General features: G+C 38.5%; 2 protein-coding genes across 5 annotated transcripts in view; one reads left to right on the top strand and one right to left on the bottom strand.

Moving 5' to 3' along the window:
• The first annotated feature begins 1,746 nt into the window (after positions 1-1,746).
• Positions 1,747-25,675, top strand: BTG3 (BTG anti-proliferation factor 3). Of its 4 annotated transcripts, none has more exons than XM_017883734.1 (6): positions 1,747-1,808; positions 3,980-4,084; positions 10,184-10,366; positions 14,376-14,513; positions 20,532-20,739; positions 24,994-25,675. In XM_017883734.1, exons 3-6 carry the CDS (start codon positions 10,194-10,196, stop codon positions 25,231-25,233), a joined length of 759 nt encoding a protein of 252 aa, XP_017739223.1. In that variant the 5' UTR covers positions 1,747-1,808; positions 3,980-4,084; positions 10,184-10,193; the 3' UTR covers positions 25,234-25,675. The 4 variants fall into 4 exon arrangements, with proteins under 4 accessions (XP_017739223.1, XP_017739221.1, XP_017739222.1 ...); XM_017883733.1 differs by lacking the exons at positions 1,747-1,808; positions 3,980-4,084 and adding exons at positions 6,555-6,612; positions 7,548-7,665; XM_017883732.1 differs by lacking the exons at positions 1,747-1,808; positions 3,980-4,084 and adding an exon at positions 6,360-6,612.
• Positions 25,418-27,829, bottom strand: part of CXADR (CXADR cell adhesion molecule) — an 88,971-nt gene continuing 86,559 nt past the window's right edge. The window contains exon 8 of the mRNA XM_017883731.1: positions 25,418-26,184. Within this exon, the coding sequence (XP_017739220.1) occupies positions 26,143-26,184 (42 nt within the window). The 3' untranslated portion in view covers positions 25,418-26,142. The remainder of the gene's footprint in view (positions 26,185-27,829) is intronic.

Consider the following 27,829-nt stretch of genomic DNA (forward strand, 5'->3'; position numbering starts at 1 on the left):
CTTTCCAAAGTGTTGGGATTACAGGCTTGAGCCATTGCGCCCAGCCTGGCTGACTCTCTTAATAGGGGATAATGCAGCTGGTGACTTTAAGTTGAAGTCAGTGGTCATTTACCATTCTGAAAACCCTCGGGCCCTTAAGAATTATGCCAAATCTTCTCTGCTTATGTTCTAGAAATAAAACAACAAAGCCTAGATGACAGCATATCTGTTTACAGCATGGTTTACTGAATATTTTAAGCCTACTTAAAATAAGCCTACTTAAGTGACTTATTGCTCAGAAAAAAATATTCCTCTTAAAATATTACTGCTCATTGACAATTTAGTCACCCAAGAGCTCTGATGGATATCTACAAGGAGATTAATGTTGTTTCATGCCCTCTAACACAACATCCATTGTGCAGCCCATGGATCAAGGGATAATTTAGAATTTCAAGTCTTATTATTTAAGAAATACATTCATGGCTGGGAGTGGTGGCTCATGCTTGTAATCCTAGCACTTTATGAGGCCGAGGCGGGCACATCATGAGGTCAGGAGTTCGAGACCAGCCTGACTAACATGGTGAAACGCTGTCTCTACTAAACTACAAAAATTAGCAGCGTATGGTGGTGTGTGCCTCTAATCCCAGCTACTCGGGAGGTTGAGGGCAGAGAATTGCTTTAATCGGGAGGTGGAGGTTGCAGTGAGCCAAGACTGCATCATTGTACTCCAGTCTGGGCGACAGAGCAAGATTCCATCTCAAAAAAAAAAAAAGAAAGAAAGAAAGAAAAAGAAAAGAAAAATAACCATATTTATAAGGCTATAGCTGCCGTAGGTAGTGATTTCTCTGATGGCTCTGAGCGAAGTAAATGGAAAACCTATGGAAAGGATTTACTATTGTAAATGCCATTAGAAACATTCGCAATTCATAGGAGGAAGTTAAAATATCAACATTAATAGAAGTTTGGAAGAAGCCGATTCCAACCATCATGAATGACTTTGAGAGATTCAAGAATTCAGTGGAAAAAGTAACTGCAGATGGGGTAGAAATAGCAAGAGAATTAGAATTAGAAGTGGACCCTGAAGATGTGGCTGAATTGGTGTAATTTAATGATAAAATGTGAATGAATGAGGAGTGTCTCCTGTTGCCCAGGCTGAAGTGCAGTCGTGTGATCATGGCTTACTGCAGCCTTTAACTCCTTGGACTCAAGCGATCCCTCCCAAGTTTCTGGGATTACAGGTGTGAGCCACGGTGCCTAGCTACAAAATGGTGTTTTGAGATAGAATCTACTCTTAGTGAGGATACTATGAACATTGTTGAAATGACAACATAGAATTTAGAATATTACATAAACTTAGGATAAAGCAGCAGCAGGGTTTGAGAGGATGAACTCCCATTTTGAAAGAAGTTCTACTGTGAATAAAATGCTACCAAACAACGTCGCAAGTTACCAGAGAAATCTTTCATGAAAAGAAGAGTCAATCAACAGGGCAAACTTCATTACTGTCTTTTTTTTTAAATTGCCGCCGCCACCCCAACCTTCATCAGCCACCACACTGATCAGTTAGCAGTCACCAACATCAAGGCAAGACCTCCACCAGAGGAGAGGTTAGGACTCCCTGCAGGCTCAGATGATCATTAGCATTTTTAGCAATAAAATATTTTTTAATTAAGTACTTTTTAGGCACAATGCTACTGCACACTTAATAGACTACAAATAGTGTAAACGTAACTTTAATATGCAGTTGAAATCAAAAAGTGTGTGACTTGCATTACTGCAATATTCACTTAATTGTGGTGGTTTGGAACTGAACTCGCAATATCTCTGAGGTAGGCCTGAATACCTATATTCTTATTATATTCTTAATTTTGTTGTACTAAAATAAAGATAGGAGTTGTGTTTGCTTTGGCAGCACATATACTAAAATAAAGTTGGGAGTTTATGCATTACTCACTAATAAAAGTCAGTTTCTCTGCTGGCATGGACAATAAGAGAGTATTGCCAAACAACGACAACAACAACAACAACAACAACAACAACAACAACAACGGCACCTCTCCTGCCAAGCAGGGAAATTTTACACCAGGGATTTCCAATATGAAGCTCTACCTAAGCATAGAGTGTCTGGCCCACTTGAGTGTCATAAGTTATACGTCACCCTAACCTAGTTCACATAAATCCTAAACAATTACCAAACAATAATATGAAAAGTTTGATTAAAACATTTTCTTCTGAAAAAGATGAGCCAAGTTTGAGGCCTCTTTGAGGTAGGGAGGAGAGTTTCCACGACACAACTCAAAATAGGAGGTTGGTGTGCCCAGTTTCCATTGCCTCATTCATCAAGAGAGTTTGTGTTTTGACTTTTGGAAGTCAGTTTTATTGCATGATGTAATGGAGAAAATAATGAAGATAGCAAATTTTCTTTATGCTTATATTTTAACCACTGCTGCTTTATGGATATTTAAGAAGCTAACGCAAGAGAAGTAGATTTAGTTTATTTTAATTTAGTTACATGGCTAAATCCGGGAAATTTTTGAAGAAATGTGTTGAAGTGTTCTTCAAATTATAGTCTTAGATCCTACTTGTTGGACCTCCAAAGGCCCCAGAAGGCTGCACACACTTTTCCTTGATGTTACATAGTGTAATGTAACATATGCTATGTAATGTAACATCCTTTATGTTACATATCAGTTTCTCTACATAGCTAATGCAACTAACATAACACAAAATCCTCCATGTCCATTATAAAAGTGACTGTTTTGGCGGATCACGAGGTCAGGAGATAGAGACCATCCTGGCTGACACAGTGAAACCCCGTCTCTACTAAAAATACAAAAAATTAGCTGGGCATTGTGGTTGGTGCCTGCAGTCCCAGCTACTCTGGAGGCCGAGGCAGGAAAATGGCGTGAACCTGGGAGGTGGAGCTTGCAGTGAGCCGAGATCGCACCACTGCACTCCAGACGGGACCACAGAGCAAGACTGCGTCTCAAAAAAAAAAAAAAAAAAGTATTTTGTATTCAGATTCAAACCTGACAAGTGAATTGAGAAGATGGTACCCAAGACTGTTTTTTTTTTTTTCTTTTCTTTTCTTTTTTAGATAGTGTCTTGTTCTGTTGCTCAGGCTGGAGTGCAGAGCACGATGACCTCAGTTCACTGCAACCTCCGCCTGCCAGGTTCAAGCCTTTCTCCTGCCTCAGCCTCCTGAGCAGCTGGGCTTACAGGCGCCCACCACCACGCCCGGCTAATTTTTGTATTTTTAGTAGCGATGGGGTTTCACCATGTTGGCCAGGCTGGTCTCCAACTCCTGACTCAGGTGATCCACCTGCTTCAGCCTCCCAAACTGCTGGGATTACAGGCGTGAGCCACAATGCCCCGCCGACTGTTTTGTTTTTAATGCTGAATTCTTGAGTTCAAAGGATTTTAAAGAATCACATAGTTATTTAGTGAAAATAAGTCCTAATTTTGAAAGCTATTTCACAGATTTTGTTGATTCTAAGTTGCATTCTCTGCAAATCCGAGATACGACCACAGGACGTATATGATGATTCCTGTGATTTTAAAGCCCTAGACCTATTACAGTGGCTCATTTTCATAAGAAACCACTGGTGCTAAAAGCAAACTACACCATTAACACACAATAGAAGTGAGTATCTTAAAGTTAGCTGTGAAATGGAAATACATATTAATGTGTATAGTAGTTCCCTCTTATCCCTGGTTTCATTTTTACCAGTTTTAGTTACCAGGGTACAGTACAATAAGATATTTTGAGAGAGAGTAAGCACACATTCACATAACTTTTATTACAGTATACTATAATAATAGTTCTATGTTATTATAATTATTGTTAATCTCTTACTGTTCCTAATTTATAAATTATACATTGGGTTTGGTACCATGTGCAGTTTCAGACATCCACTGGGGATCCTGGAACATATCCTCCCATGGATAAGGGGAAACTACTGTAATTATTTACATCAGCTCTGTTCCTGTCTTATTCCAGGATGCTGTAACAGAAGACTGCACGGCTTAAACAAGAGAAATTTCTCACAGTTTGGAGGTGGGGAAGTTAAAGATCAAGGTGCCAGCAGATCCGTGTCTGGTGAAGGTATGCTTCCTGGTTTGCTGTCTTCTGCTTGTATCCTCACTTGGCAAGAGAGCGGAGAGAGTGATCATCTCTCTCATGTTTCCACTTCTAAGGGCACTAATCCCATTCATGAAGGTTCCACCCTCAGGACCTAAGTATCTCCCAAAGGCCCCACCTCCAATACCATCACATTGGGGATTTATTCTCCAATATATGAACATTGTGAGGGACACAAACATTTAGTTCATAGCAGCTCTCCTCTTCCAGTCCCATAAAGAGGAGGGCTTTGCCCTGCAGGACCAATTCATTTGTGATTTTGTGATTCCAACTCAGAAGGAAAGAGAGCTGGGGAAAAGAATCTGAAGCACACAAGAGTAGATCAAGTTTTGAAAGAGACATAAAAACAAATACTGTGTGTGCAAGAGAAGTGGATGAGAGAAAAACTGTTTAAGATATATTGTTTGCTATGTGTCTATTTCACAGTGTTCAGCTGTGAGAAATGTTTTTCTTTTTTTACAGTCTTGCTCTGTCACCCAGGCTGGAGTGCCATGATGTCATCATAGCTCACTGCAGCCTCAATTTCCTGGGCTCAGGTGATCCTCTCACCCCAGTCTCAAGAGTATCTGAGACTACAGCAGCGTGCCACCACACCTGGCTAATTTGTGTATTTTTTGTAGAGATTGGGTTTCATGGTGTTGGCCAGGCTGGTCTTGAACTCCTGGGCTCAAGTGATCCTCTCTCCTTGATCCCCCAAAGTGCTGGGATTACAGGCATGAGCTACAGTGCCCAGCCTGAGAATTTTTTTAAAGTCATTTTGAAATTGGGTTTCAGGTTCTTGCCTGTGTTTTTTGAATATGGTACTGCTCTAAGACTGGAAAATGTGGACCATAGATTTGTAAATACTACACAAAATATTAATCCTAAACTATAGAAATTTCTGGACAAATTTTGAGTAGTGTGGGTGGTTACCTAGCTATTTTATGAAACTGCAGAATTAAAGGCCTTTATGTGTAAAATAACCTTATCAGCTTATGATTTTAAAATAAAACACCTTCACACCTCCTAGAAGACTCCAAGGTATAAATATCCTCTTTAAATGTACCAGTAAGTAGACTTAGTCCTAGAACAGTGTAATTTTTTTTTTACAAATAAAGTTTATTGTACTGTTTGGGGGATGGTATATTTATTACTGCTAAAAAATTATCATTTTGAATTGCTAATAGGCTATAATAACAAACATCAGTAATAAAAATTTAAAACATTCATACAACTGAGCCGAAAACATGCTCCCAGGCCTAGTGGGCAGTAAGGAATCTGGCCAATATACTGTATAACTTGAACATTCAGTTCTTAAGTAATTTACAACGTGTTTTAGCCCTCTTTTAAAATCATAATAAAAGGTAGGAATATCTTGTATTCCTCCCGCCAGTTGGATGTATGAAAGTGCTTTCCCAAAACTAAGACCATGGTGCTAACTCAATATAAAAGGTTGACAAAGATGTTCCTTCTTTTCTTCAGAAAGTTAACGTTCCCTCTCCATATTTGTATTTGCTCAAAGGTGAAGCTTTCCATCTGGGAAGTCCTTGAGTTGAGTGGCTCAGAAATAGAAAGCCTGGACTCTCAAGGCTTCATTCCTTTAGCCAACATCCTTGGAACCTCTCCTTTGTGCAAAACACAGTGGCCGGTGCCAGGGTAGCACACAAGCGTCCACAGGAGGCAGTCCCTGCTGTGACGGGCCAGGGAAGGGCCCAACTAGGAGTGCCAACAACCGCCTAAAATACAGCAGGGCGGCTGCACGGTGAACGTGTGTGTAATTAACTACAGCAAGAAGGATGAGGATCTGTCCACAAATGCAAAATCCCCCTTCCCGTCGAGTCCGTGCCCCCATGAAACCCCGGGTCTAGAGAGCTGGGTCTAGAACTCGCCATCTGGCCCTGAGGGTGTCAAGCGCAGCGTGGAGAGACCTGAGGCGGAAACAAAAGGCCGAGACAGCCGAAAGGACCGAGCCCGCGCGACCCCCCGAAGGCGCTGACGCACGTAGGGCGGCCGGGCGGGGGTCCCACAGGCCCTCAGCGCCGCTCTTTGCCTGGGAGGGAAGCCCGCGGTGCTACGGACCGCGCCGTCGCGGTCGAGGATCTCCGCCTGGCTCATGACAGGGTGAGGGTGTGTCGCCTCCCCTGCGGCTAGGCCCGGGGCTCAGGGGCGGCCTCGCGGCGAAGCCCCGCCCCCGGCACCGCCCCTCAGGCGCGCGAGCCGATCCCGCGCGGCGCCAACCCTTTCCCGGGTCATCGCCCCTCCCCTCTTCCGGGCCGCGAGCCCCCTGCGCGCCGTTTTGGGGCTGAGCTCGCTCGTGTGCGCGCTCGCTCGCCCGCCAGTCCTCTCAACGCGCGCTTGGCCGCCCGACGACGCGGGAGCCGCACGCGCCGGACGAGGCTCGCTGCGCTCCCTGTTGCCGAGCGCGGGCCCGTTGAGGCGGAGCCCTCAGTTCCCGGCCAGGACACGGTCTGGGCCGCCGAATCTCCGGCCAGAGAGCGGCGGCGGCAGCGGCGGTGAGGAGACCGGGCCGGGGAAAGGCAGACATGGCGGGGCCGTGGGTATCGGGGGAGGGTGGTCCCGGCGCCCCTGCGGCCACGTCGAAGGTTTGCTGGCGGGCGGCGCACCGGGGACAGGGGAGGGGCAGGGGATGGAACCAGGTTGCATGGGCTCCCGCTCGGCGTCAGAGCAGGGCTGCGGGCCGCGAGGGCGGCCCGCGAGGCTTTCCGCGGGACCCTCGGCGGGCGCCTGAGGAAAAAGACGCCGCCTCAAGGCTCCTGCCACGTTTCCACAGCGCGTTATCTTCCGCCTCCGGGTGGGCGACAGCCCCGCGGCTTCCCACCTTCTGCCCACCCCCTTCGCGTCGGTGGGTTTTCTGGAGCCCCGCTTGTTTGCTGGAGAGTCGCGCCTCCGGGAAGCCGGGTCCTCGAACCCAGGGCCGCCCGCCAGGGACAGCGGAGCCGCGGGCTGGCGGGGCGGGCGCACCCTGGCGAGGATGTTGTCGGGGAGGCTGGGCATGGGGCGCCAGGGCCCTTCCCCTTGAACTTGGGGAAAACCGGGATTGCAGAAGTTGGGCGCAGCTCAAGGCGGTTCTTTCAAGAGTGGGTGGAGATGTTTGATGCCTCCTCACCTACCTCTCTTAAAACCCCGGCGGGAGAGCCTAGCAGCAGGTTTCGATGGCTTGGAAAAGTCCAACTCCCAGCCCCTTGGAAAATTATTTCCCCTCTTCATGGTTTGGAGCCGGCTTTGTGGCGCCGCTGAGGCCGGGCGGGGGCTCCTCTCCCCACGGGCCAGTCTTCTCGCGCCCTCCACCTTGGGAACGTCTATCAGGAGAAAAATGTGTTCCTAGAAACGTTTGCGATTAGCTTTTCGTTACAAGGGAGGGAAAAGTACAAAGTTATAAACTCCTGCGAGGCCGAGCTTGATTCCTTTTGGGTTTTTATCCACGCAGCCGTGAGCAGAGGAGCCTTGTGGAACAAAGTAGAACTTGAGGAGCAGCCGCCGCGGTGACGAGGTCCCAGGATGACGTCACCGTGCGATATTTAAAATGGGAGCCTTTTGCTCTGAGTGTGGGTGGAGGACGCCTACTTACTCAAGACGCCTGAGGTCTTCTTGGCCCTGCCTGCCTCTGGTGGTTCTCTCCCTGACTGTAACTCTCCCTCTTTCACCTTTTGGTACTCCTAGAATACTGGTGGGAGTGGGCTTATTTTTCAGCTGTTCAGCTATCATTTCTTCAAACGGGGAAAACAAAGTCCAAATGAGTCATCTTGTGTTACAACCAAAAGCAACCACTAAGTGGTTCTTTCCTTCGTATTTTTTTTTATATGAAGCAGAGCAAACAAAAATGCAGAACTCAGATATGTGGCACATAGTTGGCAAATGTAATGAATGAGGAGAATGATCTAGTTAAAGATTCAGTAAATTTCTTTAGTGTGGTTCCTTGTTTGCTTTGCTGGAGTGGAGGCTAATGTAGTTCCATCAGCAAAACTTTCTTCCCAACCCGTATGTTAAATTGCCTTGGGGTTTCTTTTCCATCGTATCGGGGTGGAATATAAATGTAGCTTTATAAAGTGGAAATGGCTCACATTTTTCAGGAGGAGGCTGCACAGCAGTCGTGGTGAGCTGGGGTTATGGGGTTATGTGTACTTGCACACTCGTGTATGGACCCATGCCCAGTGCCTCGTAGCTGGCTGTGGAAGGTGAATTTGTCATTCTAGGGTTCTGGGAGGAAGATTTGTATGCCTTCCCCTCCAGGATCAGGCTATCTGTGGCTGCCAGCACACCTCTCAGATAACTGTGTAGAATTTATTTCACAGTGAGGTTCCTTGTTTGAATTTGCACTTGGAATAAAGGAGTCACATTCTGAAGAGAGACTTAAAGAGCAGTTTGAGAAAAGAAAGCTAACAATCAGCTTTATTTTTTTTGAAATGTGGGAACACAAACTACTGCTAGGTTAGTCGTTTTTATGCTAAACATAGCAGAGGCTGTATGTCTTTAATACGTAATTGGCTCCCTAAAAAGGTGATGTTGCTTACTAAATGCAGCATCTTAATAACTCCAGGTTACAGCAGCCAGATGAATGAGCTCACTGAGTAGAGACAGAACATACATCAAAACAAGCTTAGGACAAGGGTTTGCCTTTAAGGATTAATCAATGATAAATCAGATATACCATTTTTAAAGTCCTTTGAGGCAATCCAAAATATAGCTAAAATCTCTGATTATTTTTTTTTAGTTTGTGTTTCTGTGGGTGACTCGAATTTCCATTTCTTAAATATGTTCTGATAGAGCCACTATTTTCTGTGACTCTTAACTTCTGGATAAATGTATCTCTCTTCCTGAAAGAGTACTTACGGAAAGTCAATGCTGAAATTTTTTATGTATAACACTTTTGAGGTTTAATTTCTATACCATGCAATTCACCCATTTAAAATGTATAGTTCAATGGTTTTAGTGTATTCACAAAGTTGTACAACCATTACTATAGTGAAATTTAGTATATATTTTTATCACACTGAAAAGTAACTCTACTTATTAGCAATGCTCCTTTTCTCGGCTTCCCACTTACCCCTAGGCCACTAATCTGTTTTCTGTCTATATAGATTTGCTTATTCTGGATATTTCATATCAATGGAATCGTACAATATGTGGTCATTTGTGACTGACTTCTTTCCCTTAGTTTGATGTATTCAAGGTTCATCCGTGTTGTAGCTTATATTAGTACTCATTCCTTTTAATTGCTGAATAATATTCCATTACATGTGTATACAGCAGTATTTGTCCATTCTTTAGTTTGTAAACATAATAGATTGTTTTTACTTTTTAGCTATTATGAATACTGCTGTGGGCATTTCTGTATTCAAGGTTCACCCATATTGTAACTTGTATTAGTACTCATTCCTTTTCATTGCTGAGTAATATTCCATACATGTGTATACCACAATATTTGTCCATTCCTTAGTTGGTAGGCATATTACTTGTTTTCACTTTTTAGCTATTATGAATACTGCTATGGGCATTTCTGTACAAGATTTTGGTGTGGACATGTGTTTTCATTTCTCTTGGGTAAAAATAGTAGAATTGACCGCATAGTATGGTAACTCTATGTTTAACCTTTTTAGGAACTGCTGAACTTTTCTGTTACAAAACGACTCTACAGTTCTAGATTTTAAAGTAGACTTTTTTTATGTTTTAAAGTTCAAATCATTTCACAGCATTTTAAACTTAGATTATCGCAGCTAAATATTGACACACAGAGTAAAATCTGTGTTGTAGTATCATTTATTATAGTGCTTCTCTTTTACTGATAGATCTGGTTTTATTTTAGCCAACAGGAGCAATGTGCTCTGTTTATGGAACTTCTCCATGAAGCTAAGTTATAAGATTTTTAAGTAGTATTTTATAATAAGGCCTTTATGGCATAAAGATAAGTAGATTGTTCTCTACTCCAGATATAAGCCAAAGAAATACAAGATAAAATTGGAAGGAGAAGAAGGGGAGAGCTGTAAAGGAGGTATATCTTACAGAGCTTCATCTTCCCAGTTTTTTTATTTTGGTTTTTTGAGGAAACATGTTTTATCTTTGCAGGGAAAAAAAAATGAAGAACGAAATTGCTGCCGTTGTCTTCTTTTTCACAAGGCTAGTTCGAAAACATGATAAGTTGAAAAAAGAGGCAGTTGAGAGGTTTGCTGAGAAATTGACCCTAATACTTCAAGAAAAATATAAAAATCACTGGTATCCAGAAAAACCATCGAAAGGACAGGCCTACAGGTAAAGGATTAGATTGGATTAAGCAGAGGCTGATCAACCCCTGAGGTGGGTTCAACGCCAGATGATTGAAGGGTGTGCAGATCATGTCTACAGGTGTTTCATCTGCAAAATACACAACTCTGGGATGTTTGTATATTTTCTCCTTACTCATTTTAAAACAGTATTTGTTAGTGGAGTGGTGGAGTCCCATTGCCTGGACACAGGAGGCCAATGCTGTGGGGTCATAGGAGTTAGTCTTTTGTGGTTATAGCCTGGCTCGTAACAGTGCATTTCTGTTTATCACATGTACTTAAGGATTTTCACAATTCTAGAGGACCCCTAATAACACATTAATGGGCATGGTAGGAGTTGAAAGAAGTGAATCTTGTATCTAAAAGTAAATTACATGATCTATGCTCTTTGAAAAAAAAGTTTTATGGAAAAAGGAAACTAAGATTATTAGGACACCTGATACGTTCTTAATACAAGAATAATCTCATTTATATATTTGTGGTAGAAGCCAGTGTAACTAATTTCTAGATGAATGTAACTCACTTGTGATCCACGACTAGTAGATGCTGGCTCTGGGGTTTGCTTTTTGGGGGGCTTTTTTTTGTGATACTGTTTTTGCTCTGTCACCTGGTCTAGAGTGCATTGGTATTAACCATAGCTCACTGCAGCCTCAAACTCCTGGGCTCAAGCAGTCCTACTGCCTCAGACTCCCAAGTAGCTAGGATTATAGACGTGCGCCAACACACCAGGCTAATTAAAAAAAAAAAAAAAAAAAAAAAAAAAAAAATTTGTAGAGATGGGATCTCGCTGTGTTACCCAGGTGAGTCTCAAACTCCTGGCCTCACGCGATCTTCTGCCTTTGCCTCCCAGAATGTTAGAATTACAGGCGTGAGTCACTATGCCTGGCCAAAGTTCTGGGATTTGAACTCAGGTCTACATGACCCTGTATTTTCCTGGGCTTTCTGCACACTGCAGTGCTACCACTGTTTTGGCACTGAGAAGGAAGATAATTCTCACTTGCAGCTGTCTTTTGTACTCTGCTTTATATGGTACATTTATAGCTTAAAGTAAAGAAGAGCAGACTCCTATAAAACATGCCCTGGCATGCTCACTCTAGTATTTATGTGACTGCTCAGGAACCTCAGCTGAGAATGTTCTGCTAAACTCAGCTGTCAAACACTGTCCCATTTGTGGATGTGGCCACAAGAAATAAAAGTGGAGCAGTGACTATAGTGATAACTACAGAAATTCTCTTTTATTTGTTTATATTGATGTCCCCAAAGTTTCCTACACAAATCAACACTTTGTGCTTTGATGTCAGAAGGACTTCCTTTCTGCCACTGAGCTCTTGCAAGTACAGGACTATTCAAGGAGTCTAGAAAGGAGGCAAACATATTATTTGCTAATTTCTCATGTACTGAAAGTCAAGTGAGCTTGTGTTCTATTGCCAATAAGAGAATCAAAATAGAATATTTTCCATTTCATTTTAAATCCAAAGAGGTTTCCAGTAAATTGGAAAATGTGAATTAAAATAGAAATGTGCATGCTGACACAGGCTCAAGTCATTTTTTATCTTATCACTTGATTCTCTTTAATTTTTTTCTGCGTATTTTCATTTCTGATAGAGTGAACAGCTTTTGTAAGTTAGAACTGCTGAGGCTTTTTACTTCGATTTAATTGACATTAGATGAAGGCTTTTTGGAAGTGCCAAGCCACCATACTATTACTGAAAAGAAGGCACTGTCAAGTAAATACTTAAAGGTCAAGCTGTACAATTTCATTTCCATTAATTCTAAAAACTTGAGAAAAAAACTGAAACAAGATTAAATTGGCATGTGATCAGAAGTATCATTACTGAGTCATTTTAAAGCTGTATTTGAAGTAGAAAACTCTAAAGACTTAATAGTGGGTTGTTACTATTATAAAAATGAATGGAATATAAGATTAACCAAGTTAGTGGAAACTTCAGTCCATAGACTAGGTGGAGACTCTTCAGTCCATAGAGTAGCTGGAGTGTTCTTTCTCTTACAAAATGTTTGTAAGTTGAAATTGTTTTGCCACGATATAAATAAGATACTTGTGGAGAGCAATTTGGCAATATTATCAAGATGTGTAAAAATAGTCATACCTTTTGAACAATTAGTCTCCCAAGAATCTATTCTAGAAATATAATTAGAAATACAAACGTATGAATATGGATGTTTCTGACACTTTGTAATTGCAAAAATTGGAAAGAACTAAACTGTCAACATTAAGTGAGAATATTTTTACGCAACTTTTAAAATTTTGTTTTCGAAGAGTAGTTAATGGGTAAGTAGTCAGTATGTAGAGTGAAAAAAAGTACAAAATATGTAAGGTATGCAGATTTTGTTGAAGCATAGTCTCTGTTGAAGCATCTATATTTATATATAATTTTAAGCTTAGAGCCTGTTATCACCTTTATTGTAGATAAGAAAAACACATCTAAGATATATCTTTTTATCCTTAACCGCTTTTGGTCCCAGAGCACATGGGATCCTTCTAATTACCCTATACAGTATTAGAATCTATAGCATAAGACCATGTTTTTAAAAGGACCAAGCAGTATTTTACATACTAGAAAATAGTTTTTCTCACTTTGCCTTTGTTATATAGTTAATGGTGATGCTAAGATAGGTACATATAAGCAGAGTTGAGTATTAGGGAAATTACTTGCTCTTTGGAGTCTAGTGGCCTGGATTTGAACCCTAGATCCATCACTTACTAGCTGTATAATTTTGGGGAAGTTACTCAAACTCTCTCTGCCTCCCTTTTTCTTTATGCTGAGGAAAAAAAGTAACTCACAGGATGATCATGAGAATTAAGAGTTAATACATGCAAAGCATTTAGGAAATTGTCCATTGCATAATAAATTTTAAAAGTGTTTTATTAATATTATGTAGAAACACGTATTCCTAGTCTATTGAGAACTTTTCATTTTTTAAATAGAAATTAAAACCAACTAATAATTTAACTTTTACAAAAACTTTAAATAGCATATTTAGTCTTTATATCATTATGTTTTACAGTATAATTACTATTTATCAATTAACTTGTATTTCCATGTTTTATAGTTTCAGGTCTGAGGAAGAGGTACAGTGACTTAACTAAGCTCACCTGAGAAATACTAGGATTAGTGCTGAAATCTAAATTCTCTTGATTGATTCTTGATTGTAGGCAGTAAATACTTTTCCTTCATAGGTCCTATTTCCCTACTTAATCAGAATGCTTATTTAACATTTAACAGAATGCGTATTTTTTGTATTTACTCTAAGCCACCTTTAAATATTCCATTAGGTAGGTGTGGTATAATAGGTTAAAAAAAGATGAGACGGAGGCTTTATTGGTTTAGAAATTTTCCTCAATTTTGACAGCTATTTAAATAAAAGTCCTTGGGTAAATAGAAGTTAAATGAAATAAGCCAATAACATGTTAGGTATTTTAATCATAAGTATGTGATATGAATGAATCTGTGTCCTTCACTTATCCCGTATATAGAACAGTTATAGGTAAAGCAAGGGTGTCATCTTACCACTTTATTATCTGAGATATAAAAGCAAGTTAATGACAGATCAGAACTTGTCATAAGCGTTTCCAAATATCATCTGAAACATTAGATGAGGCCTTTTGTTAGAGATTTTTTTGTATGGGAACTTCGCCTATAGAAACTTTTGCCTTCAGAGTTCTTAAATTTCATGTAACTTTCATACTCCTTGCTCATTTAATGTACATGGGTGGTCAAGACTCTGGGTAGACTGAGGTAGACCCAGTACTAGTGATTTTCTTGGGCTCACATAGGTGCCATCTTTTTTTCAGGCTGCCTCTGTGTCTATAGTTCACATTTATTATCTATTTATAAGGATAGATATGCTCCTAGGTTCTCTACCAGGGTATTTTTTATTACTATTTTATTAGTCACCTTGGCAAATATGAATAGATATTAACGGCATTTATGATTAAATTCATTTAAATCCATTAATATAACTCCACTTTGTTGTAGATGTATTCGTGTCAATAAATTTCAGAGAGTTGATCCTGATGTCCTGAAAGCCTGTGAAAACAGCTGCATCTTGTATAGTGACCTGGGCTTGCCAAAGGAGCTCACTCTGTGGGTGGACCCATGTGAGGTGTGCTGTCGGTGAGTTCTCAAGTTTGGACGCTGAACTGATGACCATGCTGGAACTAATTTTATGACATATTCTGTCATGTACAACCTGCCTGTGTATCTTTATGGCCAGGAGCTGGTGGTTTAACTCTCTCGGATGTAAATTTTATGAAATACTTTTCTGGAGGTGATGTTGAAGGACTGGTTACATTCCTGCTTTACAGCTGAAAAAAGAAACTGATCAGGCGGGGCTTTTCTAGTAGTGCTTTGCCAAGCTTATTGTAGACCAAGTAGTAGACGCCTTGATTCCGCTAGGTGTCTATTATCTTTAATTGGTGGTGCACTTGTCTGTTTATCTTCAAATTAAGAAGCTAATTCCAAATAATACTGGGTAACCACTTTTGGTTTGTTTCTGTTTCTGTTTATTCTCCCTCTCTCCTCTTTTCTTTGGGATGGAGTTTCACTCTTATGGCCAAGGCTGGAGCACAGTGGTGCATTCTCGGCTCTCTGCAACCTCTGCCTGCTGGGTTGAAGCGATTCTCCTGCCTCAGCCCCCCGAGTAGCTGGAATTACAGGTGCCCACCACTGTGTCCGGCTAATTTTTAAAATATTTTTAGTAGAGATGGCGTTTCACTATGTTGGCCAGGCTGGTCTCAAACTCCTGACCTCGTGATCCACGCGCCTCGGCCTCCCAAAGTGTTGGGATTACAGGTGTGAGCCACTGCTCCTGGCCTCCCCTTTTTGGTTATGTAAGTGACTGAGTGATACTTTCGTGGTTTTATTTTCATAATGGAAGTTATTTTTCTCATCTCCTAATGAATAGAGTTATGAAAGATCAGTGCTATGTATGAAATCTTTTTGAACTCCACTCACTCAAAAGCCATTCTTTGTGGACCGGGCACTCAGTTGTGGGGTTTTCAAAAATGAAAGCAACATTCTGCTTTTAGGTAGTTCAGTTTGAAATTAAGGAGAAGAAAAGTAAGCAAATTACATTGTGATCTGATTTATGCTATAACAGAAATGTGTACAAAATGCAGTGGTGGGTTGCACAAAGTAGAAAGTTACTGCATCTGGTGAGGAGTCAGGAGACTACTGAGTAGGTGATACTTGAGCTGGGAGGTGAAGGATGAGCCGTGGTTGACCAGGTGACAAGGTGGGAAGGATGTTCTAAGTAGCAGGAAGATGAAGAACAGAGGCATGGAACTCCTGCAAGAATTTTCCTGCGGCTCTACCTTTAGGATGTTTCCTTTTGGTTTTGAGGCACAATTCACCTGACCACCTGCCCTCTTTATTGATTGTAGTAAAGCTGCTTTTTGAAGGAACCCTAACTATGTACTCCCAAGGTGGTCACAGACTGACCTGATTCCAGCAACGAAGGTGGAGGTGAAGACATGAGAGCTGAATTACATGGTTATTCTTCCATTAACTTTTGTCAGGACCACCGCTTGAGGTTACTACCTGATTTGCCAGTGGTTGGTGTAAGTTTACTGCTTTGGGAAACCAGGTGTAGGTGGTAGAGGTTTGTGATAAACATTCTCCAATACTTCTTTCTCGGATAGAATAGAGGAGCAAGCCATCTCAGATTTAGGTCTGAGAAAATAAACATTTTTAGATTCTGGGACTAATTAGGACTTGCTTTAGGCTAGTTTCAGAGTTGTAAAACTTTGGCCATTGAACCTGTGCAGAAGACATCCATTTATAAGAAATAGCTGTCAAAAAGCTACTATATTGAATTGTTTACTTTTTAATTTGACCTGCACTTAGATCCTAGTTGACTCTTATTTAACACACAGTTTTTTAAGTTAGTTGTGTGGTTTCTTAACCCATAAAATGTGAGAAGCAGCATTTGAAAGAGGGTTGATCAGTCAGATGCTACCAAAAAATGTCATATGGTCTGACATAGAGACAAAAACGAAAAAGCTAAAAAATCAGCACAATTATGTTATCACACAATCAAATAGTTTATGTTCAATATAATGATCCTAAACCATCAGGGGAAAGTTTTTCTGTCCAAGGATGTTTAACAAGTTGCATAATTATATAAACATTTTGGACCTATGTATTTAAAATGCTTAAAATAAGTCTCAGTACCTGAACATAAACACTGTAGTTATACAGACATTCTACTTCAGTATCCATTTCATTACTTGATGATGCCTGGCAGGAAAAAACTACTACTTTGCTTTCATCTTATTTATCGAAGAAAACCTTTGCATTCAGTAGACTTCTATTTTGCCAGACATTGGCTCGGATGTGATTTTTTTCACGGCTAATAGAAATCACCTGTGAATGTCAGGTGTTCATTCAATAACAGAACCCCAAAAAGAAAGATGTATTAGCAGTTGAGTAGAGGTGGTTGACATAAGTTAACAGAGGAAAAAGAGACTTTGAGAAGTGTTTTTTCACCAAAACTGGAAAGACAAGATATTTCAAAAATTAAAGGTGATCTAGCAAGTGTACAGTTGATCAAATATCTGAGAATCTTTAATAACTCATTGGCATATTAGAGACTAAGATTGTTTAAAAAAATTGAGATGCACTCAACATTCTTCATAGTCTTCACTTACTCTGTCTGACAGAATAAAATGTTGCAAGAGTACAGAGAATGCCATATAGTTAGAAAGGTTATCACTTAGTGATACAGAATAGAAAATAAATCTTGCCTATGAGAAGTTCTGAGAGTAGATGCCAGCTTCATTATCTACTCAACATATTTTACAACTTTTTTTTTTTTTTTTTTTGGTGATTTCTGCAGTCCGTTTTTTCCCCCCCAATACAGAGTGTTAGATATTATTGGTTGTTTCAAAATGACTAAATTAGCCTTGATGTTTTACCAGTGATCATCGAAAAATGGAAAGTTTAAAAGTTGTCCAGGTGTTACTAATTCTCCTAAGGGATTGACTGCACATTGTAATGTTATAGTAGTGTAGTCAGCAGCTTCTCTTACCATGAAGAGAGAGCCCTCATACCAAAATAGTTCAAAGGGAAAAATGCAGAACCAAATTGGGTGTCAAAGAAATCTGAGCTAATAATGCTGATCTTTCAATCATTAGATATTTGCCCTTGGTTAAGGTTTCTATTTCTACAAAGGCAGGAATTTTTCTCAAATTTCTTGCCTTTCCGTTTTTGAATTTTGATTCCATTAATGGGCAAAACTAAAGATAGGCCTAAGCCATTGTTATATTACTGTCATTAACACATGAATTAACCCTTGATTGTCTTGAAATTTGTTGAGTCTTCCAGCCGTGGAGAGGACATGGAGTAAATGTGTATTGTTAAAACCTTATGCTAAGTAAACTTGAAATTAGAGAACACAGATTTTATGTTGTGAGGAACTCAGTTGTTTAGGAATTTTATTTGTTTGTTTGTTTTGTTTTGTTTTAGAGAGAGGGTCTTGCTCTGTTGTCCAGGCTAGAATGTGGTGGCATGATCATAGCTCACTGTAATCGTGAACTCCTGGGCTCAAGCAATCCTCCTGTCTTGACCCCCCAAAATGCTGGGATTACAGGTGTAAGCTACCATGTCCAGCTTCTGTTTAGGCATTTTATACTATGAAGAGTCACCAGCCGTAGATCAGCCACTATCTAGCCAGCTCCAGCTTTCTCATCTGGCATATAGGAAACTAAGGCCTAGGGAAATTAAGTGACTTGCTTCTGATGACCAGAGCTAGTTAGTGGCAGAGCCACAATGAGAAATCAGTCTAATGCCCTTTCTACCATCCTGTAGCAACTTTTTTTTTTTTTTTTTAAGACGGAGTCTTGCTCTGTTGCCCAGGCTGGAGTGCAGTGGCGCAATCTCAGCTCACTGCAATGTCCGCCTCCCACATTCAAGCAATTCTCCTGCCTCAGCCTCCCGAGCAGCTGGGATTACAGGCGCATAACACCAGGCCCGGCTAATTTTTTGTATTTTTAGTAGAGACGGGGTTTCGCCATGTTGGCCAGGCTGGCTTCGAACTCCTGACCTCATGATCCGCCCACCTTGGCCTCCCAGAGTGCTGGGATTACAGGCCTGAGCCACTGCACCTGGCCCCTGTAGCAACTTTTATGAGGTAAACTGAAAAAGAATAGAAAAGGGAAGTTATGTACTATATTTAAGCAGTATTTATAGTTTCATTTGGCCTATAGGAATAGAAGACAGCATACCTATCTGCAGAAATAGAACTCATCTATCTGTGTGATCTATGAGACTACTTGATTTCCACATAAATTTCCTTTTCTTTTTTTTTTTTTTAAATTGAGAGACAGGGTCTCGCCATGTTGCCCAGACTGGTCTCAAATTCCTGGGCTCAAGTAGTCTGTCCACTTAGGCCTCCTGAAGTGCTGGGATTACAGGCATAAGCCACTGCACCCAGCCTCATGTACGTTTTCAAAGGCTTTATAGCAGTTTAGCATAGATAACCATTCTGATTCAGAAATAATTTGAGACGAGTGCTGTCTTAAAATGAATTAACATTAGCTAACTATTTTTACTGAATCAAAAGCTTGACATTATTTCTTAGAGTTACTTATTTTTATCTTTTTTCAAATTTAGAATCACTTTAATTATGTGTTTTGTAAGAACTGCTTAACAATGTCCTTTGTCCTGATGCTAGAAATTGTTTCATAATGTTGACATTGTGCAATCTATTTAAATAGATTTGTGGGTTTCTCCTATGTCCACTGAATAAAAACTCTTGGTTTTACTTGAGTTTATTACACTATTTTCCTACATATCAGAATTTTTTTTTTTAAGTAACCAGCAGTGTAGGTTACATATTTTGACAACTTAAAAAAAAAATCAAAATCTTCAAAATGTTTTGGAAGAATAACAAGACTTTTCATCTTACCTTAAAAAAAAATTAAGATGAGAGGTGAATAGTTATCCTAGGAAACTCTGAAGTAAGCAATATAATTTAAGTTAAACTTCTATATTCTTCAGCAACAATCTTTTTTCTTTCATCTCAACTGCCTCAGTTCTCATTTTTGTGAGTATAAATATAAGAAACAAAGGCCCCCTTTTTTATTTAATTAGGGTTAAAGTCAGTTTTACAGGAAATTTCTAGTTGATCTGTGACTTAAATTGCTAGGATGTATGTTACATTTATAAGTACAACTGGGGCTGGGCGTGGTAGCTCATGCCTGTAATCCCAGCACTTTGGGAGGCCGAGGCAGGTGGATCACCTGAGGTCAGGAGTTCAAGACCAGCTTGGCCAACATGGCGAAACCTCATCTCTACTAAAAATACAAAAATTAGCAGGGCGTGGTGGTGGGCACCTGTAATCTCAGCTACTCAGGAGGCTGAGGCATGAGAATCACTTGAACCCAGGAGGTGGAAGTTGCAGTGGGCTGAGATCACACCCATTGCACTCCAGTCTGGGCAACAGAGCAAGACCTGTCCCCCCACCCCCCCAAAAAAAAAAATTTCAGGCAGTGGCGCATGCCTGTAATTCTGGCACTTTGGTTGGCTGAGGTGGGTGTATTTCTTGAGCCTAGGAGTTCGGGACCAGCCTCAGCAACATGGTGAAACCTTGTCTCTAAAAATGTACATTAATTAGCTGGGCATGGTGGTACACTCCTGTAGTCCCAGCCTCTTCGGAGGTTTGAGGTGAGAGGATCAATCACCTGAGCCCAGGAGGTAGAGGCTGCAGTGAGCTGTGATTGTGCCACTGCACTCCCGCCTGGGCAAGAGTGAAACCCATCTCAAAAAAATAAAAATACATCAGAATGTTTTATTGTACAACCAATTTCATTGGTACATACAAAAATATAATCAAAACAATGGACTTTTTTGATGTTTTAAACAATTTTTTTAGGAATTAGTAGAAAAGAAAGAAAAGAAGGAAAGAAAATGGGGTTACTTTTATGGATACTTAGATAGAACAGAAGTAGAAAACTGGTTTGCTTGCTGGCATTGAGCTGTATTAGGATATTAAATGTGTAGGCTCAAGTTCTGTGATGATTCCTTCTTTGCCTTGGATTGATGGCATGTCCAGTCTCTTTAATTGTTTTTATGGACATTTTTTGCTTTGCTGATGTGACTTCAAGATTTATAAGTTTTTAATTTTATTTGTAGGTATGGAGAGAAAAACAATGCATTCATTGTTGCCAGCTTTGAAAATGAAGATGAGAACAAGGATGAGATCTCCAGGAAAGTTACTAGGGCCCTTGATAAGGTTACCTCTGATTATCATTCAGGATCCTCTTCTTCAGATGAAGAAACAAGTAAGGAAATGGAAGTGAAACCCAATTCGGTGACTGCAGCCGCAAGTCCTGTGTACCAGGTAACCATTGAAACAGCTCAGTTTTAAAGGCATATGCAGGGATTGCCAGGACCTTTCAGGTAGTCCTGCTTGGCATTGCCCAAGGTTTCTGATTTGAGATTCTGGATAATGGTTCTTGCCTTCCCTGATGCTAAGGGAAAGCTGTTTCTCTGGCACGTAAATAGGCATCCTCAGTCATTTTATCAAAGGTCAGCTTCACTATACAATAATTAAGATAAATTTATTTCAGAAAAATTGGCAAAATATAGAAAATTCATGATGGTAAAACATTCCCGATATTTTAAAATTTCTTATCTCATTCAAAAGTTACCACTTATTTTTTGCACTTATTTTTTGTAGTATGTAACACTTTGTTTTGTACCTCTGGGTTTAACTTACTATTCTCTCCCTTTCCATGATTAAAGAGAAACCTCTCTAAATTTATTATATTATAATTAATATTTTACTCAAGCCTAAAACATTATCTCCCATTTTGCTTTCCTAGTTGAAAAGTCATATAGCTAGTGTGCCTGCACTTGCAGATCCATTCACTTATTTACTACTTTTATCTGCATACCAAAGAACATTTAATCGACTTTAAAAAATTGTTGACCCAACAGCATTCTTCAACAGGAAAGATATTTTAAAGTCAGAACAATTTAAAGAGATTTTTTGAGTTGAGCCTTATTCTGTACATGTACTTATTATTAGTTTTAAAGGTACCTATTTTACTTATTTGCTTTGATTAAATGTAGTGAAACATACAGGTTTATGGTAAGGTTGAGCTGAAAATGAAAATTTAGACCTAACAAGTAAGAAGCAGAATATTGGAGTTTTTAGTATGATAAACTAAACTTTTAAATTCAGCATACATTTACATAATGAACATTATTTCAGTGTAACTTAATTTTTGGTTTCTTATTTTTTTCTCAGTTGAATTCTTCTTCCTAGACTTGAGGGGAAGATTAGTTCTGAAGATTATCATAATTTAGGGATATATGTATATGTGTATGTATATGTATATATTATAACATGCACCTGGTTTTATGAAACTTCAAACAGTACAAGACAGTATAATAGTGAGAAGTCCTCTTTCTCCCCATCCACTTCCACAGAGGCATTCGTTACCAGGTTTTTTTTCCCCAGTATCCTTCCAGAGAGATTCCCTACATAAATAAGTAAACATAGTATTTGTACTTCAGGATCATTTTTAAAATCCTTGTCATAAATATTTGAGACATTTTTTTTCTCTGTGTGATGGATTATATATTGCAAATTACCTATGTTGAATTTTCTGGAATTCATCCAAATGTGTGGCAGTTTTACCTTAGAATTTTATTTGTTGTTACTCAAGCAAGAATGTAAGTCTCAAATTAAGTTGATTGCTGCTAACTTTTTACAAGCAAATTCACCTTTAATTTTTAGGATTTCTTTTAAAATTAAATTGCATTTATTTTCCTCATGTTGAAAGGCTATTAGGATAACAGAAAGGTATGGAAATTGAGGTGTCTCTTCCGTGCTTTTAAGGAAAACATTTCTACTTGACATAATACTCATTAGCAAAACATTTTATAATAGAGAAACACTACTACTGTGAGTCCTTGCGTGAAAGCTAGTGCAAATGGCCCACTTTGATTTTTTTTCTTTCTAGTATTTTAATCTTGAATCTGGCATTGCCACAAGCTTTAAAAAAGTTTTATCAAGTAAGGACAAAAAAATTTCTAGCTTGGAATTTTTGTTTTCTACTGTTTTCTAAAAGGCATCCCAAGAGAGGGGTCTCCACAGATTAAGAAATGAAGATTGTGTCAGTTCTCCTGAAATAGATCCATAGATCCAATTGAGTATCAATGAACACCTTAAAAGGTTTTTTCTAGAAAGTGACAAATTGATTCAAAATTTTTAAAAAGAAGGATCAGTTGGAGGGCTCACACTAATTCAGAGGTATTATATATTCATCAAGACAGTGTGGTAATGGTTTAAAAACATACAAATATATTGATGGCACAGGATAGAGAGTCCAGAAGTAGACCCACTTACATACAGTTGGTTTTTTTTTTTTTCCCCTTTTAACAAAAGTGCCAAAGCAATTCAATGGGGGAAAGTCTTCAAGAAACAACTGGATGATCTGCATGGGAAAAAAAAAAGAACCTAACTTAGCTGACACCATACACAAAAATATTGATTTGAGATAGATCGTGTACCTAGACATAAAAGATAAATCTCTGACACTTTTAGAAGAAAACATAGGGAAATATAATCTTTATTTTGTGATAGGCAAAGATTTCTTTTAGAGGGTAACAAAAAGAAAGTAATAAGGGGAAAAAATTGATAAACTGGACTTCATCAAAATTAATCATCTTTTTGCTTATCAAAGAAACCATTAAGAAAATGGGCAAACCATAGACTAGGACAAAATATTCTCATTATATATATCTGTAAAGGACTTATTTCCAGAATATACTTTAAAAAAATCGCTCACAAATCACTAGTAAAAGGTAAAAGACAATAAAAAATAATGGGCATATCCTGCTGTAATCTCAAAAAAAGGGCAGGGGGAGCAAAAGATGTGAATAAACACTTTACAAAAGGAGTTATGTGAATGGCCTCATTTATCATCAGAGGAACGCAAATTAAATCCATATGAAACACTAGTTCTTCCAGAACTGCTCAATTTAAAAGTCTGACAGCGTGAAATGTTAGCAAGGATGTGAAGCAGCTAGATTCATAAACTTGGTGGCAGTGTAAAATGGTACCACCACTTCGAAAACTGGCAGTTTTAACGTTAAATGTGTATCTCTTCTATTACTCAGCAGTTCCACTCCTAGGTACTAAATATTTACCAAAAGAAACAAAAATATGCCTATAAAGCCTTATATTAGAATTTACTGTGCTGTTATTCATTGCAGCATTGTTTTGTTTATTGCATATCATTTTTTTTTAATAGTAAGAGACTGAAAGCAGCCTCAATGTCCCATTAATAGGATATCATTTAATTTACAGTCATTGCTATACTATCTAGCTGTAGAACAATGAGAAAGGTCTTTATGTATTGATCTTTCTGAAATGTATTATCAAATGTAAAAGCAGGATACAATCCAGTGTACATATATATTTTTAAAATGTGTATAGATGTGGATAGAATATCTCTAAAGGTATATTTAAAAAAATGTTTAGTGTCAGTTGCCTCTGAGAAGGATTAAGATAAAGGGTGAGATAAAAAAAGAGGGACTTTCCACAGTTTACCCTTTTGTACCTTTTGAATTTTCTATCGTGAATGCAATGCTATACAGAATATAATTTTTTAAAAAATCCTATACTTAGAAAAGCAGATTAGAGATCAGCGAAATCAGAAATTTAAGAAGATGCAGCATTCTGAGCAGAGAGGTCTAAAACTGCTGGTATGAACACTTTGAATAAATGTGAACCTAATGTGTCCACCTGATTTATGGGATAATCTAAAACTATTATTCACAAATACTAAACTGGCTACATCAGAATCACCTGGGGAGCTTTGTCAAAATACCTGGCCTCTAGTTCTGAGATTTTATTATTGTTCATTAGACCACTGCTGGGGCATGAACATTTTGTGTTTATCTTTTTTTTTTTTTTAACTTTTATTTTAGGTTTAGGGGTACACATGAAGGTTTGTTACATAGGTAAACATGTGTCACAGGGATTTGTTGTACATATTATTTCATCACCCAGGTATGAAGCCCAGTACTCAATAGTTACCTTTTCTGCTCCTTTTCCTTCTCCCACCCTCCCCTCTCAAATAGACCCCAGTGTCTGCTGTTTCCTTCTTTGTGTTCATAAGTTCTTATCATTACCTCCCACTTACAAGTGAGAACATGCGGTAGTTGATTTTCTGTTTCTGCATTAGTTTGCTAAGGATAATGGCCTCCAGCTCCAATGTTTTGTGTTTAAAAGCTTCCAAGTGACTCCTGGCTTAGACAGCTGTGGAAACCACTGGACTAAAACACGTATGTCCTTCCAAACTTCCATTTGTTCCATGTTTTGGTCTTTTCTGGTTGACGTTGTTTAGGAAGTACTGTGTTTGAGTTTATTCATTACTTTATGTATTCAGAAAACATTGGTCACCTGTTTACATTATACGCCTATTACATGTGAGGTTTTTAATGTATTTAGACCTGACAATAGGAATGTCACTTAGATGTGCTCTTAGGGTTGTGGGTAACTTTGTCTTTAATAAGAAATCTGGAACATAGATGATGAATTTTTCCTTTGTATTAACTTAATGTGTTCTCTTCCTTACAGATTTCAGAACTTATATTTCCACCTCTTCCAATGTGGCATCCTTTGCCCAGAAAAAAGCCAGGAATGTATCGAGGGAATGGCCATCAGAATCACTATCCTCCTCCTGTTCCATTTGGTTATCCAAATCAGGGAAGGAAAAATAAACCATATCGCCCAATTCCAGTGACATGGGTACCTCCTCCTGGAATGCATTGTGACCGGAATCACTGGATTAATCCTCACATGTTAGCACCTCACTAACTTCTTTTTTGATTGTGTTGGTGTCATGTTGAGAAAAAGGTAGAATAAACCTTACTACACATTAAAAGTTAAAAGTTCTTACTAATAGTAGTGAAGTTAGATGGGCCAAACCATCAAACTTATTTTTATAGAAGTTATTGAGAATAATCTTTCTTAAAAAATATATGCACTTTAGATATATTGATATAGTTTGAGAAACTTTATTAAAGTTAGTCAAGTGCCTAAGTTTTTAATATTGGACTTGAGTATTTATATATTGTGCATCAACTCTGTTGGATACGAGAACACTGTAGAAGTGGACGATCTGTTCTAGCACCTTTGAGCATTTACTTTATGGAGCATATGTAAGTTATTTATACACAAGGAAATCTATTTTATGTCGTTGTTTAAAAGAATTGTGTGAAATCATGTAGTTGCAAATAAAAAATAGTTTGAGGCATGACAATGCGTATTTCTGTTGTGTGCATAAAAAAGGGAAAAGAACAGAGGGGTATTTCCCTTCAATGTATTTAACTAAATAGCAAAACATTAAACAGAACGTAAGAATTTTAAATTTCCTTTGAAAATCAACTGTTTATTAACCATACTTTTAAAAAAGACCTCATATCAAAATATGCATATCAAAAGTTAAAAATTTGTTAGTGGTAGCTATTGAAAATACAATAAAACATCTTTTAACTATCAGTGTCACTATACATAGGGTTTTTTTAACCAAGAATTTGGCTTGTACTAATTTTGACATGACATCTGACTTACATGTCTGATGGCATTTGCATAAAGTGGATGTGTTCTTACAGCTGCTCTAATCTCTGCCTTGTGCTTTTTTGGAAAAACATTTAAGTCTTTACTAGAGGCCTAAAATAAAGTCAAATAATACAATACTTCAGATTCTTCAGTAGTCCTTCATATTTATACAACTGTAATTCCATCAGTCTTGTAAGGGTACTTGAACTACAAAAGAAAAGAGATATCTCTATAAGAGTTTTGATTTTCTCCAAAGGTAAATTTTAAAACTAAGATCAGCAGTACTTTTCCATCACCTTCATCTTTAAATTTGCAGTCCTAAATTATTTCTTACCAGAAAATCACAACCTGCTAATAAATCATTGGATGGCTATGGCTATTCCACAAATTATTGTTATATTTTAGGAAGATAAATTCTGAAATACAAAACGGCACAAATCATAAAGGTACAGCTCAATAGTATGAAAATGTAAAGTCAGTTTTTAAAGTGTTTGCAACTTCAGAAAACTCATTTTTAAACCTTAGAGACTTTTCTAGTTTTAATATTGTACTCTTTGTTAAGCCATACACAATTTTAACATCTCTAAACTATATCTACTTTTTTCCTGAAATCTACAAGTGACTGCCTATTCAAATGTGAGCACGTTTATCAGTGTCACAAGGGAGATGTGTTTTATCAAGTTAATTTTTTTAACTAAAATTATTGAAAGGAAACAAAAAGTAACTTTCAAAGTCATCACACTGCTTCCTTATGGGTCCTTGAGTTTTGTGGTGATAATGACAGATGTGTGGGCAATTGGTGTAAAGTTGGAAAGTTTCAAGTATTTTTATCATGAAGTTAGCAGATAGCATTTGTTGCTTTGCTTATAAGCAAATTGGTCCTCATCTGTAGGTTTTTTCATCTGAGTAACCATGTATGGAAAATATTCAAAATAAAAATTTAAAAATACAAATTCTAAAATATAGTATAACTACATTGCATTAGGTATTATAATTAGATTTAAAGGATATGCATAGGTTATATGCAAATCTGAAGCCATTTTATATAAGGCACTTGAGCATCTGAGGATTCTGGTATCCAGGAGGGTCCTGGAACCAATCCTCCAAGGATACTGAGGGATGACTATATAGGCTGCTTGGGAAAATCACAAGCATAATAGTGTCAAGAAGGAAGTGTTATTTTTGGCACGTACCTAGTAACCAGAACATTCCACGTTACTACAAAATCTTCATTAGTTCTGATGATTAAATGACAGGGCCTCTTGGGGAAATCACTAGTTTTGAATTTGACTGCATACAGGTAGATGTATTACTTGTAGAAGATTCTGCCAATGTTTCGACTACCTATCCTCCACCTTGTTCTGAAACTTATTTAGAGCAGAAGAAAGCTCTGCTAAATAGGCTTTTCCAACCTATTCCTAATGAAATAAAATTGTCACTCAGGAACTGGGTCTTAAATTCTAGCAAACATGGGGTACAAAGGTTTGCCAAACCCTTTTTTAGTAGTAATTAAGACTAGGCACTTTGTCTCTTTAAGTTTGTCTCCCTTAGACAATTCCAAGGATGGCTCTTAAAACATGGCTACATAATTTCAGCTTGAAAGCCTTATCGGGCTATTTCAAGCAGGAGTGGTTTGTCACTGAACACTAATTTAAATTCTCCATTTTATTTTATATTTGTAGGCATAACTGCAAAGCTCTAATTTTTATATGTTAAACTTGGATATTTGAAAAAAAGTTTTTTTGGTAAGTTCTATCACATTAATACTAAAAGAAGTGCTTATTTCTGGTTTATTAGTATAATATTTATCTCAAAGTATTTAACTTTTTAGTAAACTTTTATGGTTCCAAGC

Source organism: Rhinopithecus bieti, unplaced genomic scaffold, assembly GCF_001698545.2.
Source record: "Rhinopithecus bieti isolate Rb0 unplaced genomic scaffold, ASM169854v2 scaffold_12689, whole genome shotgun sequence".
NCBI classification, from domain to species: Eukaryota; Metazoa; Chordata; class Mammalia; order Primates; family Cercopithecidae; genus Rhinopithecus; species Rhinopithecus bieti.

Coding starts and splice junctions, on each gene's coding strand:
- BTG3 (XM_017883734.1), top strand. CDS start 10,194: ATGAAGAACGAAATTGCTGCCGTTGTCTTCTTTTTCACAAGGCTAGTT. Junction 10,367..14,375: donor TCGAAAGGACAGGCCTACAG/GTAAAGGATTAG, acceptor ACTTTGTTGTAG/ATGTATTCGTGTCAATAAAT. Junction 14,514..20,531: donor CCATGTGAGGTGTGCTGTCG/GTGAGTTCTCAA, acceptor TTTTATTTGTAG/GTATGGAGAGAAAAACAATG.